The 16,925-nt window shown below is 32.3% G+C and overlaps 2 protein-coding genes and 2 non-coding genes across 5 annotated transcripts; all 4 read right to left on the bottom strand.

Moving 5' to 3' along the window:
- Positions 1–575: 575 nt before the first annotated feature.
- On the bottom strand, positions 576–5,892 carry CAH1 (carbonic anhydrase 1). Of its 2 annotated transcripts, none has more exons than XM_088029206.1 (7): positions 5,805–5,892; positions 4,698–4,732; positions 1,506–1,697; positions 1,340–1,458; positions 1,193–1,288; positions 920–1,141; positions 576–865 (listed from the first exon to the last, which is right to left on the bottom strand). In XM_088029206.1, exons 2-7 carry the CDS (start codon positions 4,729–4,731, stop codon positions 728–730), a joined length of 801 nt encoding a protein of 266 aa, XP_087885332.1. In that variant the 5' UTR covers position 4,732; positions 5,805–5,892; the 3' UTR covers positions 576–727. The 2 variants fall into 2 exon arrangements, with proteins under 2 accessions (XP_087885332.1, XP_087885333.1); XM_088029207.1 differs by lacking the exon at positions 5,805–5,892 and adding an exon at positions 5,520–5,632.
- Positions 5,893–8,175: 2,283 nt separating this feature from the next.
- LOC148178588 (uncharacterized) lies at positions 8,176–8,852 on the bottom strand. Its single transcript, XM_088030794.1, has 3 exons — positions 8,746–8,852; positions 8,483–8,695; positions 8,176–8,432 (listed from the first exon to the last, which is right to left on the bottom strand). The coding sequence occupies exons 1-3, from the start codon at positions 8,748–8,750 to the stop codon at positions 8,198–8,200; spliced, it is 453 nt and encodes a 150-aa protein (XP_087886920.1). The 5' UTR covers positions 8,751–8,852; the 3' UTR covers positions 8,176–8,197.
- Positions 8,853–16,108: 7,256 nt separating this feature from the next.
- On the bottom strand, positions 16,109–16,179 carry TRNAG-GCC (transfer RNA glycine (anticodon GCC)). The gene has a single exon. It is a non-coding gene; the product is annotated as a tRNA-Gly (tRNA).
- A 265-nt stretch (positions 16,180–16,444) lies between these two features.
- TRNAG-GCC (transfer RNA glycine (anticodon GCC)) lies at positions 16,445–16,515 on the bottom strand. The gene has a single exon. It is a non-coding gene; the product is annotated as a tRNA-Gly (tRNA).
- Positions 16,516–16,925: the final 410 nt, after the last annotated feature.

Genomic DNA, 16,925 nt, shown 5'->3' with positions numbered 1-16,925 from the left:
AAGAAAACCGGTCGCTAAGGGCAGTTGCAGCTGAATAACAAATGTCGTACAGCTAAGATAAAACATTAGAGAAAAATAAAAAAGAAAGCCACTGCTCAAAGTCTGATTTAACATATACCAGAGCTCATTATTATCGGTCCACTCATTTAAAAGTCGGCAGCAGCCCCTAGCAAGCTAATCGTCTTGCGCAAGATTGCCAAAACTTGTTAAATCTCTATTGAAATATTTCTTTTGCAACAAATTACACACACTCAACTTTGACAACGTGTTAATCTCAAAAACACTGCATTCAATTTTCCCCATTTTTTTCCCTAAAGAATTGAAAGCCTGGTTTACACCAAAAATTTTCGAAAATTTACACTGGAAAGTAGACTGATAGCAATAAGCTGCACTTTATGTTTTATCGCATACCATATCACTAAAGCATTTTTTATTTTATAATTAGGATAAAAAGTGTCACTTTAGTGAACTTTAATTGCTCAATGATAACGATTTCTTTTATATAAAAAAATAATTGAAAAAATAATATGCGATAAAACAGTAAATAAAAATATTATAAATTTAAATACAAAAAATCTTGTTTAAATAAAATTTTATTACTTCACAACAACTTGACATGGTTGTCATCTAAAAATATGCGTCTATATTATTATCTACATAATAAGGCCTCTGTGTGCATTCACTTTTTTTTAGGAACAAAATCCATTTTATACACTATAATTTATCTTTATTGTCGACACTCTCTTATTTCTCTTGCCCCTAAAGGCAGCGTTGGTCTAAAGTTAGTTTTCACAAAACCTTGAAAGTCGTCACAAGGACATCTTTCTTCTTTACAGTACGATTTTAAGGTTCGGAATGCTGATAGCTAAAATAAAAAGATATTATTAAATATTAAATTCTAAAAGAATTCAATTCCAACCTGAGCATTGGAGACTTCGACAGGTTCTTTAAATACTATCCAAATAACACATTCTGAACATGGTGGTGTTGTTAAAGACCCTTGGTAAGTGTAGTAACCACTGTCATTGGGAATGAAGAGGCCGGGATTAAGAGGGACTCCGACTTTTGCAGTTTGGCCTTTGTTTTCAATTTTAGAGAGTTGGGCAACGATTTTGTCTAGTTCTGGATGGTTTCTTCCCGGCTAATAATAAAACACAATTAAACAGTTGTTATTTGAAAAGATCATACTCACTTTAAGGAACACTCCAATAACAGAGAGGCCATCTGGATGCTTTGCCGCTTCTGCAAAAGTACTGTATTTGGTAGTGTTCCAATGAACTAAATGAAGCTAAAAATTACTATTTTGGTCTCTGTTCTTTTCGATTTGTTTATTTTATACCTCTCCGGCATATTTTTTTCCGTTAACTGAATGTTCAGAGCCTTCATTATTATCCGGCCCCCAATGGCAATGGAACTGCTCCAAGACATATTTGTCGGAAAGAGGACCTCCACTCAATTCTAAAAAACGTATTCACTGGGTGCTACATACAACCAACTAAACACACCTGATCCTTCTCCATTCACTTGCACCTTCCAAGAGTACCCAGTATTAGTAATATCTTTCGTATTTTCCGGTATATACCTCCACTTCAATCTCTGATTCGTATTGAGACTCCTCAAACTCACTTGTTGAATATCCACCGGACTTTGACGGTCACCCGCCGCTTCCGGGTAACACTTAGCCCACGTTTCAGGTCCTGAAACCGTACAATTTTATGACATGCACATTTGCGTGTATTATTGTTTACAATAATGCATACTTAATGCGGAAATTTGTTTGTTTGCGATCAGTAAAAATTAGTCTTCGGCAAACGCTGTTTATAAGAATACATTATGTCATAAATTATTTTGTCGTAGTTAAGTTGCGGTGACACGCGTATTTTTTCCTCTGTTGGAACAAAGAATGAAATTGTCGGTGTTTGGCAAGCGCTGGGATAATTAGATTAGATTGAGAAAATTTGAAAGTGGATTTGTTTTTTGACGACAGGTGTTGAGTAATTTAGTGTAATGGCCTTGATAAAGTTATAAGAGATTGCCGAAGACTACGGTTTTGAGAAATTTATGATTCTAAGATAAAAATTATTGGGGAATACAAGCGTTTAAATTCGAAATGCATTAACGGTTTTGCGGTTTCAATTTCGTGGTTTAGCGGAAAATCCAACAGTGTTAAAATCTGATGTGCGTGGGCAATACGTTATATATATATATATATATATATATATATAAAAATTAGACGGCAACCGCAACCGGACAGTTTGCGGTATTTTGTCATTTATGACGGGACATCTGGCCTGTTTAGGGATGCTGTTCTTATCGCAGGGTGCAAAGTTGAGCAAATAAATCCTCATTATGTGCACTTGAGAATCTTTTGAAGCTGTCCCGTTGCGGTAGCCCGCAAATTTTTATGCTTTTATGGTAGCTCAGACCAACTTGGCTGAACTAAATAACAAAGCAAATGCACGAACTAGTATTTAACCTGTTTATATGCCAAAAATATGGTTTCTTTTAAATTCTATGATTATAACAAATTGTATCGTATTTTAGAATTCTCAGGCTATCAAAATACATAGAAAATACTAAATACTATCGCGGAAACAAAATTTCGAACATCAAATTGATTGATGTTTAAAAATTGTAAACTGTCTTTTGTCTTTATAACTTTAAAATTTATAAAAGACTCAGCAAGTGTCAGAAATTTACTTTATATGTCAGTCACAATGACAATAAAGCTTGATTTACATTGCCATGTCAAAAAGTGATGTTCGAAATTTTGATTCCGCGATAGTAACTAAAATAGTTTAATTTACGTGCAAAAATATTAACCCACCTGAAAAATTTTACAGTAACCGAGAAAATTTCAGAATATGTATTCAATATGATTTCACAAAATATTTCATGTATTCTAGTTGAAGTGAAATTTCAAACCACGATCAAAATTACAGTTTCAATTGGAAATAATACAAAATGTCCGTAATGACATGAAAGATCTCTTCATCATATATTTTGCATTCTAAGTGTGAATTTGCGAAAAAAAAAATTCTAAACTGATTAGATTTAAAATTAGAGCAATTTAAAGTACATGGTTATCTTTAAGTGACTCTAATTTAAAATATAATTATTTTAGAATTTGTTATTTGCAAATTCACTCTCAAAATATTAGATAAAATATGTGGGTATAACGGGTCCTTAGAAAATTTTTGGACACTTGTATAATTTTAAACATATCTCAGCTGAAGTGCACTACTTTTGCACGTAAGTGTAAATATTTTATGTATTATCAAAAATTTGCTAAATAATGTCAAATATGTGTTGTATTTGGAAACAAGACGATTTTAAAGGTGATGCGTTTATTTAACTTTTAATTTAAAAAATACATATTTAATTTTAATTTTAAAGATTTGAAAAGATTGTTGATACGTAAATTAAGAATTTACAAGTTTATCTCTAACCTTGAATTTAATGTAAAAATTCAGAATTAAGCACAAAAGTCGGAACTGTAACTCTCCCGGCCATTATACAACAAAAATGTTTAATAAATTCAGTTTTTTGTCGCTTGACGTCAAAATTCTCATGACACGATGACTTCATCCATTTACTTTTTCTGCTTGAGTACCACACAACACAAATCCAAACAATGCAGAACATAAGTTAACATAACAAACGAATCGTTTACATGGGAATTTACATTAGTAATTACTCAAGTAATCAAATTATCCAGACGTTGTAAACGATACCACAAATACAAACGACAAATTACTTATTAAGATCTACATAAGTTATTTAACACTTCTTACTATAAAAAGTTCGTTAACTTTATTTATTAACTTTCCACTTAACTAATTCAGTCAATAATGAAATAATGGGTATATGGGATCAAGATTGGCTCAACAATGTATTTCCGTCATGAATATTCCAACCGATTGTTACGTTAAGAATTTTCAATGCACCGCCGTACGCCACTGCTCAATCATGTTAATGTGTTTTTCCGAGGCGTAATTTGACTAAAATATTGCTTTGTTTTGGGTCTAGAAGCATAACGTTTACGTAAGGGTTGAATAAGAGGAAATCGAAGTGGAAAGGATTTCAAAAAATCGTAATTAAGCTTATCGCAACACCAACGATAATGAAAATTTCCTCCGGAACACAAACAATAAAGGAAATCTAAACAGTCATTAGTGATTACGTTGTACACTTCCTGTGACCCATCAAAACAGTCTAGAAATACGATCGAAAAGTTTTCTCTAAAAATATGGCCTGGCGTCGATAAAATTAATTTCTTAGTACCATATGAGCAAAAAAACTTTAGATAAAGGGTGGCTGTCTACAAACTTTTGTTTTGGAAACGTATGTCGGCTTTTGTTGTCATACCCAATCATATGTGCTTGAATCTTTGATGTCTTCGGCTCTTTGAACTTCTTGTTCTGCCAGAACCATTGCTACGATGCACGCTCCCGATTTCTTCAAATAACTGCACACCAATCCATACCATAATAAAATAATCACCATCCAAAGATGCCAGGCCGAGAACTGTCAAATTTTGACGGCTTAGTTTAGACAATCAACGACAAATTCATTTGTTTTTCATGGCCTCCTATTATCTAAAATTTTGTTGCTCATACGGTATTTGGTAATCCTAAATTTTACGCCGCCAAGTGGTTCCAATGCGATTACAAGATAAAAAAATATTTTGAACTTACCGTTGAACTGAGAATAGCCCCATTCCACTGCCATTCTGCAAAAGACACATATTAGACACTTGAGTTAATCTTGACCTTTAAAGTCTAGTTCAGATTTCTCTTTGCCAATTTCACTAAGATCGTATCTTGGTGATTTAATCGGACTTCGAGAAATCTCAATTCAAGGCTGCTTTAAATATGGGTTATGGTTGGGAAAAAGCACATAACATAATTCAACCAGACAATAATTACGAATTATGATATAGGGGATAAAATTTATACCTAATTGTGGGTCGCGTGATCAAGTAATTATACGATGCAATTAATTATGTGGTGGCTCGTTATTAATTAAGAATTGGATAGTTTAATGTGTGTTTTGACTTGAAATTGGTAGCTTTATGATGCAGGTTTTAATTATAGCTTCCAAAAATTTTGATGCGATCGGCACATTTCTGTGGCGCGACTCTCAAGTTCGTGAGAAACAATTATCGTATGCAAAATTTCAAAATTTCTAATTGTCTTCCTAAAATACTTCATTTTTGGATTTGAGTCTAAAATTTAATTGTAGTTGAAAGCTTCAAGTCCAAAAAATTTGAGAATACTTCTTAAAAAGTGATTTGCAAGCGCTGCAAGTGTAACCAGCATTCAGGTAACAGAGACAGTATGAACTCTAGTCTGGTTTAACCGGTTCTAAGAAACCTTTAACCCTTTGGTTTCAGTCCTATAGGTGCACATTTTTAACAGATTTTGTCCACAAATTTGCAATCACTTTCATCTTAAAACAGACCAAAAATAAATGGTAGACGTCATAAATGATAAAAAAATTATCCAATTTACACTCACTAAATTCAGCAATAAAACTTCAATCACTGTTTTTCGACACTGAAATAAATTTTATAGTCTGCAATCGGAATCAATCAACAAACTCGAAGTATACTGTAAAACTCGAGTTGCAACAAAACATTAAACACAAAATGTAGATAAAACAAATTATGTCATCGCATACATTAAAGTCATTATAAAATGCAAATGTTTCACCAACGAGTAGGCATAATTATGCCTCATTACTCGAAACTCATCAATATAAAAACTGCATTTCTTTTTCAAAACAAATACTTTATGACTCACCTGAAAAATTTGAAAAAAATCCTAAAATCAAAGCAATAACACAACAGGTGTGTGCCGCGAATGAAACCGGCTGAAAACTAGTAAATCCCAATAAAGCGTGGCACTCAGTTTTGACGCGCTCCCCACTTCTGGGTCTGAAGATGCAAAACTCTGAAGACAACACTGGGCTTTGGATTATCCATCTTGTTTACCATCACTGACGTCGTCAGTGTGCGCTCCAATGAACCCATCGAACCCACAACCTGATCGATTTGTCTTGCATGAGGGACTTCAACTGGTGTGTGATCCCATCCTTGACCTATTTTACAATTCTAGATTGCTAGATGGGGGACTATTCTTCGTTGGGCTTTTGTCTTGGAAAAAGAAGGAAAAAAATAGATGGGTTAAAGGGGATCAAATTAATTGTTTTAATAAATGGGCTGCGGTAATAACCCAGATAATGGACTAATTTGTCGAGGCTATCTAAATGGACGGTGGAGAGACGTTTTAATTATCGGAATATGGATTAAAATATTAGAACTAAAAACGAAATTAAGCTCTAAATGCACAAACGTAATGTATTGTATTAAATAGGATATATAAAAAAAAATTATTTTGGAAATTTTGATTGATGTCATATTTTCGTCTGAGATTAATCGTGTTCTTCTCTAATCTAAATGAAAAACCGTTTTATTCAATCTCTTGAAAATAAATTTTGCAAGATCAAAGTCTTTAGATTATCTCAAATAATTGTTGAGCCCGGAATTATGTAGATTAGACTATTTGAGGAGTTATTTTTCAATACTCAATAAATCCGATTCTGACTGGCATTTAATTTGATGTGAATTTAAGATTATTTTGGGTAAATCTAAGAATGTGTATTTTTTATTCAGTGAAAAACCTCTTGCTAAAACATTGTGTAACCCTCTTATGCCAGAATAGTTGAAGTAAATTTGAAGAAAATTGAACAAATTATCGTTTTTTCTAAACCTTTCTAAAAATTTATGAAATGGATTTATTGAGTTTTGAAAAATAACTCCTCATTTATACCATTAACTTATTGCACTATTAGACATTAAATTAATTAGTAATATTTTGAGTGTTTTTTCTCCAAAAAGTAAATATGAAATAATTATAATTTTCGTTTGAAAAAGTGTTTTTATTGGCGTTCGTCAAGTTTGCTAAGAGTTGATACAGATGGAAGAACTAAAAATAAAATCGAAGGTTATTACAGATCTTAAGTTACGCAAATTTAGACACAAATCATTTGTCTATTTTCTAAAAAACTTTGAACAAAATATCAAGTAAAACAACATATCTTAAAGGAAAAATATACAGTCTATTTTTAGTCATTTTATTTTTTTTTCAAATGCTTTGTTAGTCACAAGATGTCAAAGCATTCTTTTGCGTAAAATTGTTTGAAGAATTATCTAATTAAATACGCACTTTGCTAATTTATAACAACCCAGACAAACTTATTTATTTGATTTAAAAATATTTGTATAATCCTATTGGTAGTCTGCGAACATAAATCCAAAAGTAATTTCAGTGGTCCAAGTGCAAAATTAGCTTCATGTGCACAAGATTTTAAACCAATACACGTAATTCACACAAGTGATTCTGAAATTTACGATCTTATTTTCAAACTTCAAACAAAACCATGTTCTTGTATTACTGAAACAACCAACTACATACTACCAAAGGCCTTTCAGAAAAATGCAATTGCAAAAATAATCATTACGATTGTAAAATGAAATCCTCGTCACCGCGTCACGACTTTATTGCCCTGATCTTTTCTACTTTACATAACATTATTTCTCAGTTTTTAGATCTACAGAATATAATTTTATGTTCGCCCATTTTACAGAAAGAGGTGAAAAAGATAAAGAGAGCTTGAAGTAAATAACAACACAAAGGCGTGTCCCACTGACTTGATTGAACGAGGTCGAAACCCATACAATACCAACATCTCACCATTAATTAAATTACTTGGACGCATGTACAATGTACACATGCAATTATTGAAGAAATGAAAACCAAACGTTCTGACGCAGCAACAGGTGTTTTCATGAATAATATGTGTATTTCTCACGTGGTTTTGTCAAAGGTAAATAAATGTTGTAACAAAAGTTTGTTTTATTGATGTGTACATCATCATCATTGATGAGGTTTTGGAGTTGATCGAAACGTTGAGAGAAAACGTAGGTGGCTTGATAACCTTGGTATTTCTTGAGATTATCAGAGTTCTGGAACTTGTTTTGCATGCATATATTTATAAATAATAATCGAATGGTAATTTTGATTGAGGAAAAGCATTGTTCGTCTGCTAGGTAGCCAAGAAAATGAAGTAATTGCGTATAAAGTAAATATTTTCTGGAAATAATTAATAATAAAATGTTAAATATTTTAAACTTTTACTCGGGTGTGGGTGTAACATAATTCAATTTGAACTGTTGACATGGAGCTCCATTTCTGGGAAAAATCACTGCCTTATTACCACCAGTACCATCTTTTGCGTCAATGGAATTATTATTGTCATTAACAAAAGTACTTCCAGTCGAGTGTATAGTCCAATGTTGATTTCCACTATTTCTCTTGTCAACAAGTCGAATTTGGCTCCCTCTTGTATTCTGTGCTTCCAACATTTTACTGTAAAATACTAAATTGAAAAAAATTACTTCTACAAAATTTACACTTACCCGTTATTTTTATTAACGATGTAATATTTGTTGTTATTGGCAGAGCTTAATTTCCAGAGTTGGCTATCAGCTCCCGTAAATGCTTTATTTTTTACGAGATCATTTTCAGCCTCTAGCACTAAGCCCGTCTCTGGATGGAAAATGGAAAAATAGTTCTGTTCGCGACTAAGAATACCGCCTATGCAGAGGAAAAATGAAAAAACTGCTACAAGTCTAAATGATTGTTTAATAATAAAAGAGAAAGGCACATTGGGGCTACTTACTTCATTCTGTCGTGTACGCTACACAGCGATGAGTAAAATCAGTAATCACAAATTTGAAATTTAACTGATGTTTATTGAATTGTTTGCTTAGGTCAAACGATGCTTTGACTTATTTAGATTGGAGATTGAAGTTATCTAATTTTATGTTATTATTTTATTTAATACTCCCTCTGTCCGAAAATATGGTATACATTTGATTTCTTTTTGAAAATATGGTAAAAGCATTGGTAAAGAATTATAATTAAATATATTGAGCTGACAATTGATACGCTACGCAAAGAAATAAAATATATTTGACTGATGTCCGATTTAGTTTGTGTCAAAAACGTTATTAGTGTTGTTGAAGAATTTCACCAAAATTTATTTCACACCCGCCCTGCTTACAAAATGGCAGATAATTAATCAATGAGCAACGTAACGGCATATTACAAAAATTATTGCAATTTAAAGAAGGAAGCATGGTAATATAAATAAAATTGCAGCTGAATTTGGATTATCCGGTTTGTCAGTGTTTAAAATTTAGAAATTGACTCAAAAGCAATATAAGGACGGAAAAAATATGTTATTAAACCAAAAAAGAATTTATTCATTGGCTCGCATTGTCTTTATCGGAGTAGTTTTCATAACAAAAACTCGATCTTTACTTTTTATTCTTGTTGTTTATTGGATACATTTCTAAGCTAATTAAGTCTTCACAAAAAGAAGCAATTCATTGAATGGTGATGATGACAAAACGCACAAAACAAAAGGAACAGTGGGGGATCCTACAGTACAATCCCACTACTGAATTATTTTAGCTTTATTTTAACATTTTTCGTGATCCATAAGTTCATTACAATCTTCTTAAATTGCAATTTTATTTTGAAATACATATTTGCTAAAACTGATGTTTTATAGATCATAATCTGTGCAGTTATTTTTGAATCGAAGAAATGAGTAATCGTTTTATTTAGTTGTCAGGTCAAATGTATTTTGAGTACGAATAAACACCGTATAATTGATGAATTACATTTGTTAAAAACATTTTGATTACTGTTAAAAATTTTTTACTTATCACTAATTTTCTAATAAAAGCTTGTTATTAGGTACATTAAAAAAAAACACATGTCAAAAATTTTATGTTGAGCTTCTTTTGAAGAACGTTTAGGTATTATTTCCGTATCTAAATTTATACTGGACACTTTATCACTGTCGCAATAACAATAATAACATGAATATTTTGCGGAATTAGATCAAAAATATACGTACAACTTTTTTTTTAATTTATGGGCGAATTACTTTAAAGAGTATTTTATTTACAAAAAAATTTTGATACAACAAAAAAACCCATTCTAATCAATAATGTCGATAAATATACAACTTAAAGGTTATCGTTTCTAAAAATAATCGTAGCTTTGGGTTGATTTTTTCGCAGATTTTTCGGCATTCTGTTTATCAACCAGTCACACTAAAATAAACTTTGATTACACAATGCGCTGCTATTTTCTAGAAGCTAAATTGTATAAACTAAAAAGCTCGTTTCAAGAACACCCAGATCGTGTGAACATCTTCCGGAAAATACTAAATGAACCCATAACAATTCATCAAACAGAACAGTTACACCAGTACAAATAAAAACATTTTTATCGTCATAATAATCGCAAATTTATGACTCAATAAAGCCGGAAAAATTTATTATGGCTATTAAAATAACGTGAACATTTAAAGCAGGTAAGCAGTTATACACCAAAGTGTCAAATTATGCCTATATAGAGCAAAAAATCGTTAAAAATATTTGGAGATAGGCAGCCAGTAAAACTCCTTTGTATAAAATATTGCCTAGACACTTTAATAATTTGATCTGAAACCTATTAAACAACACTTTCAGCAACTTCCATCAACATTTTAATCTTTACAACGTTTTATTTGGTTGTTTATTTCCAGTGGCCGCGTTCTTGGACATTTACAGTCGTATTTTTATCTTCTTTAAACCAAACTTTCCACGATCTCGTTTTCTTCACAACTTGTTAGGTTAATCCTGCCGATTCCGGTCGCGCGTGTTTTTTTCCGGATCGGGAAAATGACGTCTTTATTTCCAGTCGGCGAACGACTATAAAGCTGTTGTATTTATTAATTGAGAAAAATGACACAAACGATGAATTATTCTTCGAGTTACAATCGTAACTGTGTTTTATTAATGAAGGCGATTGAGGGATTGAGGGAAAAATACGGAAGAGTGGATGGTATTTGCGTTAAATTGTAGCGATTGGAGTGACGATGCAGAAATCGAGGTGATGTGAAGATAAACTAATTATTTCAACGAGACGCCTGTGGAGAGAAGAAAAATTTTATAAAACGACCAAAGCAAACATTTGGAGTCTGTAGATGTAGAAATAATCGTTACTGCATTACTGAAACCTGTAATAAGCATTTATCTCCGCTGAAAATTTACACGACCAAAATCATCACTTCATAATTAGAACGCAAGAATCCCACGCTAGGCGAAGATAAATGCTCACATCCGAAGAAAAAAACGTTTGATTAAGACATTCGGTATCAAAATGTGGTAATTTGACCGTTTGAGACAGCTGAAATCCATCATTTTTATTACATAACTGAACTTGATGATGATAACCAAAATACGAGATTATTGAAGCATTTTCTTGGCGAAAAATCAGTTTTGCTAAACTAACAAATGCACCACGAAACCGTCAATAGGTGAATATTGAAAAAGCAGATGGCGACCATCGCGAATAAATCACCTGCAACAACGGCTAATTGAATAAAAGTACTTACAAGAAGCGGAAGCAAAACTACACAATATATCTCATGGAATCAGGTGTATAATGGCGCAAAACACGACTTCACGATAATGCGATTAAAAGAGGAGCGAGGCGATACAACAGACGAGATTTTTTGCGTGGCAGCTTGTAACATCAAGGGGTTTTATTAGAGCATTTTTATGGTAAACACAAGTCAAATTTACTAACCAAAATGAGGAAAATTTTAAGTCACAAAAAATTAAACTTGATTAAAAATTCAACTGTTGACACTACTAAAAAAAGAAAATTTTAGTATCTATAAACGCGATAAATGTTAAAATAAGTAAAATCAAGAGAAGACAACATTTTAATTTATGTAAGTTTCTTTATTATTATGTTTAAATGACATGCTAAAGACCAATCCAAAACATTTTCTATGAATTTTTTGAAAACTAAATTGCCATCGCCTTTCCCGAATGTCCGCCCCTCGCATTCAGTTGTTTATTTCCTTTATTTCTTCACAATTTGGGTGTTCCCAGAAGCCGACTTATCGTTTTAATCAGTGTTGGTACAACCGATAATAAAACTATATTCAAAACGAAAACTGAACAAAACCCTTCCATATTTGGTCGAAATAAAAAAAATGATTGTTGCATGTGTACTAATTTATAAAAACTGTCATTATCCTCACACATCTAATTACAATCTTCTACTAACGAGAGACCGCTTCAAGTCGTGAAATAAAAACGCAATTATTTGATATGAAAATTACGCACCTACGTCGTTGATAATCGAAAATTGAAGACGTCTAGGTTGTGATTTAATTGATTAATGAATGAGACGTACAGTTACTTCTCAAAATAGAAGTATGACTATTAATTTCAACAGCGAACAAGCTAAATTAGCGACGCGGCAACTCATGAAAATGTATATTAGACATTATGTGCCGCCATATTTATTGTGCTTTTTTCATGCGAGGAATGTGGAAGACAGAGAATGATAATGCCAAAATGGTGATGGACTTCCCAACATATCGCCATTGGAAGATTTACAAAATCTGTGAACGAAAACGAAAAGGAAAGATTTTCCTAGAAAAGTCCCAAAATTCGTTAACTTTGAGGTCTTCCACACCGTTGAAATTTACACAGCCCAGCCCCAATCACGAAATTTACGAGTATTTGATCGTCATGAATATTGAGAAGCTGAAGATTAGGTGCTCCCGACACCCGTTCAAGTGTTAAAACACTATTTCACATTCCTCTTCGTTATCAAATTTGGTTCTATCCGTCACATGGTCGGGCAGATTTTATCACAGCTCGTAAAACTCTCCGGTTTCGGGATTTTCGAAACAACATATTAATCCTCGCAATAAAATCTCCACGACATGTGTTCAAATTCGAAGCAACATTTAATTGTTTTCTTGTGAAGAGTGTACCGTTACGCAGCGGCAACGCAAATGGATCGATTATTTTAATTAACATTGAGGTTAGAACAGATGTCGAATTAATAAATATCAAGAAAATCGGATTTCTTCGTAGAGATTTTCGACTTTCTTTTGTTGGAAGTAATTGGAGGATAAAGCGCGTTAATGAATACTCAGCGATTGTTTTTTGGAGATAATGATTCGGGTTAGTGGTTTCAATTGGATCATTTGATTTGTGCGATGAGTGTTTAGGCGGATGAATGTGCAATAATTAGGCGTATCAACCCAACAGGCGAACAATAAGCAACCTAATAAGCAAATAAGCCTGATGAGACCATTCAAGATGGTTGCTTTGATCAATACACAATTATATTGGCGATTGTTTAAATTACTAAACCGTGAAATTAACGGGGGCTTTGCCGAAAAGATGGAACTATAATCAATCAAATTTTCTAATGATAAAAAATTTTAGGCTAATGAGTGCGTTAATGATTTTTTTAAACTATGCCAATTCATATTTCCACATTATTTACGGTCCTAATGCCGTTAGCTTTTAGGGATAGGTGTTTGAACCTGAACCAATGTTCTTTTACATCTCAAATGAAAATAAATAATAAATATTTTGTTATACAGAGTGATTTACATAACGTGACGAGAATAAAATCCAACCCAAAACACAAAATTAAGCAATTATTAAGATATTTACATACTTCACTGTAAAATTAAAATCTGTGAACGAATTCTTAGCAACAAAAGCACGAAGCAAACGATGGTCAAGACCGCATTCGCCAAAAGACCTTCTAAAAACCTATTTCGGCCAATATCTAGTTTATAGTACTTGTGATTAACTTACGTTATTGAGACTTATTTAGCGCAAGATTTTACGCTGAAACCAAATCTATACTCCCGTATGTCAACAAACATCTAACAATAAGTTAGGTTGTCGTTAAAGAGCCAAAATTTTGAAGATCCGAAAATATCGAAGAAATGTGGTTGTTGCCAACGTTTTTATCGTCTTTTGTTTGCTAAGAATTTGCTATCAGATATTCTAAATTCAATGGCGGATGTTTTTTGAAAACCAAATTCCGGTGAATACGATAAAAAAAATTAAATTCAATCAAACTGCCCTTCTGCCACTTTCTGTTAGAATGAATTTTCTCTTACATTTTCCTCTCGCTAAACTCGTCATATTACGTATAGGTAAATAACCTTGTATAGAAGGGTAATAGCACATTTTAATCACGCAAAAATTCAATTATATACAGAATACGATTTTTTAAGTGATCAAAATCCCATTATATTTGATTGTAATACAAAATTTTATCCAGAGCTTCTGTTGGTTGCCTGACTTGACAGAAGTAACAACTGCCCGAAATTTGTTATAGTATGTAATAAAACACTGTTTTAGGCGACTTTAACAAAAAACTAAATTTTCAGTTTTCAAATACCGACGAAAAATGACCATTTTCTGGCCGCTTTAATTTTTGTCCGTACTAGGGCTACGCCATGTATCGCTAATTTTTTAAACTACATCAAGCTATGGACATTACCCCCAATTTTATAATTATTTGAGTTAAATCAAATCGACAAACTGCTGTACAGTGCAAAAAAAACGTGTTGAATTTTTGCAAATGAACATGTCTAGCAGTGCTGCTGCAAAAACATCAAAAAGCACATCAAACCTAATTCATACAAATTGAGAAGCTACACATGCCGAAATTGCAAATGTAAATAAAGAAAATATAAACTTTTCTGAAAGATTCATAAATATTAACAATTATTCAGTCGTTATAAATGAATAGATCAAAAAATCATAAATAAAAATTGATTAACTTGTAAATTTAATGTTGTCTCCTAAAAAATCTTGTGTTTATTACGGCCAAAATGTGCCCTCGCCTTCTTTCTTATTAAAAAAAGACTTGGCCAAAAAAAAGCAGTTTTTGGCCTTGGTACACAAATAACTATTTTGTCTGTCTCAAATTATTCAGCAAAGACCACTTTATTAATATTTTAGATAAAGTTTTGTGTGGTAAAGAACTGAGAGTACGTAATAATAATAAAATAAAGAAAACATTTAAACGGCTTATAAACTATTTGAATAAATCTTATTATTTCTGAAAATTTTCATATTTAACAAACGTCTTGAAACAAACATTTTCTTGCTGATTTAGGGGCAGGAAAATAGGATTTTATCTTACTAGTCTGGTAAAGACTTTACAAGACGGTTTTATTTCATTTACATGGTAACAACTTCTTGGGAAGTAAGCAGTCAACAAATTGACTATTGAGTCAATAAACTTCATTTTTGACATTTTGGTCCAAATTAAAACATTAATTTCCGGAAAAATCGAATACAAAACATGTCAGTAAATATCTTACTTGAGTCAGAACCTTAAAATACTCGGCACAAAGTGCCTTGTCATTTCCTGACTCTTATGTAAATAAATAATTATTACTAAAACATCAAAATTTCAAAAGATAGCTATTGAATCAATTGACAAAAAATCCTGTATACATATGTAAAAGTTTTCTTAAATATGGAAGTTTTCATCAGTGGTGTTCCAAGTAAGTAGTAAAATGTATTTTTTTTCGTTCGAAAAAAAATTTTAAATAGTCAATTCGATTCCATAAGAATGTCAAGCTGCTGAAGACTGTGTTTAATTTTTGGTAATGTATGTACTGAATGTAGGCACATGTAGTATGATTGTGCACAATGGATTTTGGAAAATTCTAGAAATTCTAGAAAATAACAATTGGTCAACATATGTGCACAAAAAAATAAATAATAAAAAAATGTTTTTGCAAAATTTGCGTCGTTTATTTCACAAAAAAAAAAGCAATAAGCAGCACGCACGGAGAATCGAACACGTATCACATAGCGTTGTACCACATGACAAATGCCTTCAACTCCGCACGGCCACCGACTATGTGTACAAACGTCTCTTTGAAGTCGGTTCATAAATGTATGCATTTTACTAATCTTATCTGATAACGATAACTGATACCGATAACAATACAGTAGAACCAGTTAACCAGTGCTCAGTTAACAATTTTTTTAACAATATGTTAATTACCACTTTAAATTTAACAACTTTGTTGATGGATTATGTTTAACTTTATATTTGTAGATATTAGTAGTCTGTTATTTGACAGCAAAATTTTATATTGAGATTAAATTACAGATGATTGAAAAAAAATGTGCATCGGCCGGGAATCGAACCCGGGCCGCCCGCGTGGCAGGCGAGCATTCTACCACTGAACCACCGATGCTTCGTATTTATATAAGAACTTAAATCAGTTTTTAAAGTCAATACATATATACTTTTTTTGCCAAATTTAATTGTTAATTTTTAAAACTAATTCTACAAAATGTATAAATAAAAAGAAACCACAACTATGTGAATAGGCAAAAAACAAAATACAAATTTTAGCAATTTTCTAAATGCTAATTCGAAAGAGATTAGTACTGAACAATTATTACAATCGAGAACTTCCAGAACGCATCATTAAAAGACATTTTTGCAAATAAAAATCTTGCATCGGCCGGGAATCGAACCCGGGCCGCCCGCGTGGCAGGCGAGCATTCTACCACTGAACCACCGATGCTGATGGTACAAAAAACCATGACCCATCCTCGCCAACATGAATCCTGATAAAGTAGGACAATTTACATAATAACTTTCAACTTCGGTACATCTCGCTGATTGTTTCATTTTATTTTTACCACAATCCGTTTTTTGCTACTCTTTCCTACAAACTTTTCTTACCTTTAACTTGTTTTAATGCAAAATTACAATAATTTCTCGATTCAAGTTGTTAGAGTACGTGGCACTTATCTGTTTTTTTTTGCGATATTTATGTGGTCGCTCTTCGACGGCCTTTAACTGGAGAATTGCCGCAATTTATTGTCTGAATAAGCAAAACAACAAAAGATGTGCGCACAAATCGGACTATAAATGCGTTTTCGATCGAAGGTAAATACAGTTTGGAGCGATTATTAGGTGTTCAGCGAATTT

Source organism: Gnatocerus cornutus, chromosome 2 (assembly GCF_029298725.1).
Source record: "Gnatocerus cornutus isolate USDA-ARS CGAHR chromosome 2, icGnaCorn1.1, whole genome shotgun sequence".
In the NCBI taxonomy this organism is placed as follows: Eukaryota; Metazoa; Arthropoda; class Insecta; order Coleoptera; family Tenebrionidae; genus Gnatocerus; species Gnatocerus cornutus.
This window is presented reverse-complemented; position numbering and strand designations above follow the sequence as displayed.

Bases quoted from the DNA above. Each gene is read 5' to 3' on its own strand.
- CAH1 (XM_088029206.1), bottom strand. From the start codon at position 4,731: ATGGCAGTGGAATGGGGCTATTCTCAGTTCAACG. The intron at 1,698-4,697 runs GTAAGTTCAAAA...GTACGGTTTCAG, and splicing joins GGGCTATTCTCAGTTCAACG to GACCTGAAACGTGGGCTAAG. The intron at 866-919 runs GTTGGAATTGAA...TTTTTATTTTAG, and splicing joins TCGAAGTCTCCAATGCTCAG to CTATCAGCATTCCGAACCTT.
- LOC148178588 (XM_088030794.1), bottom strand. The intron at 8,433-8,482 runs GTAAGTGTAAAT...AGTATTTTACAG, and splicing joins ATCGTTAATAAAAATAACGG to TAAAATGTTGGAAGCACAGA.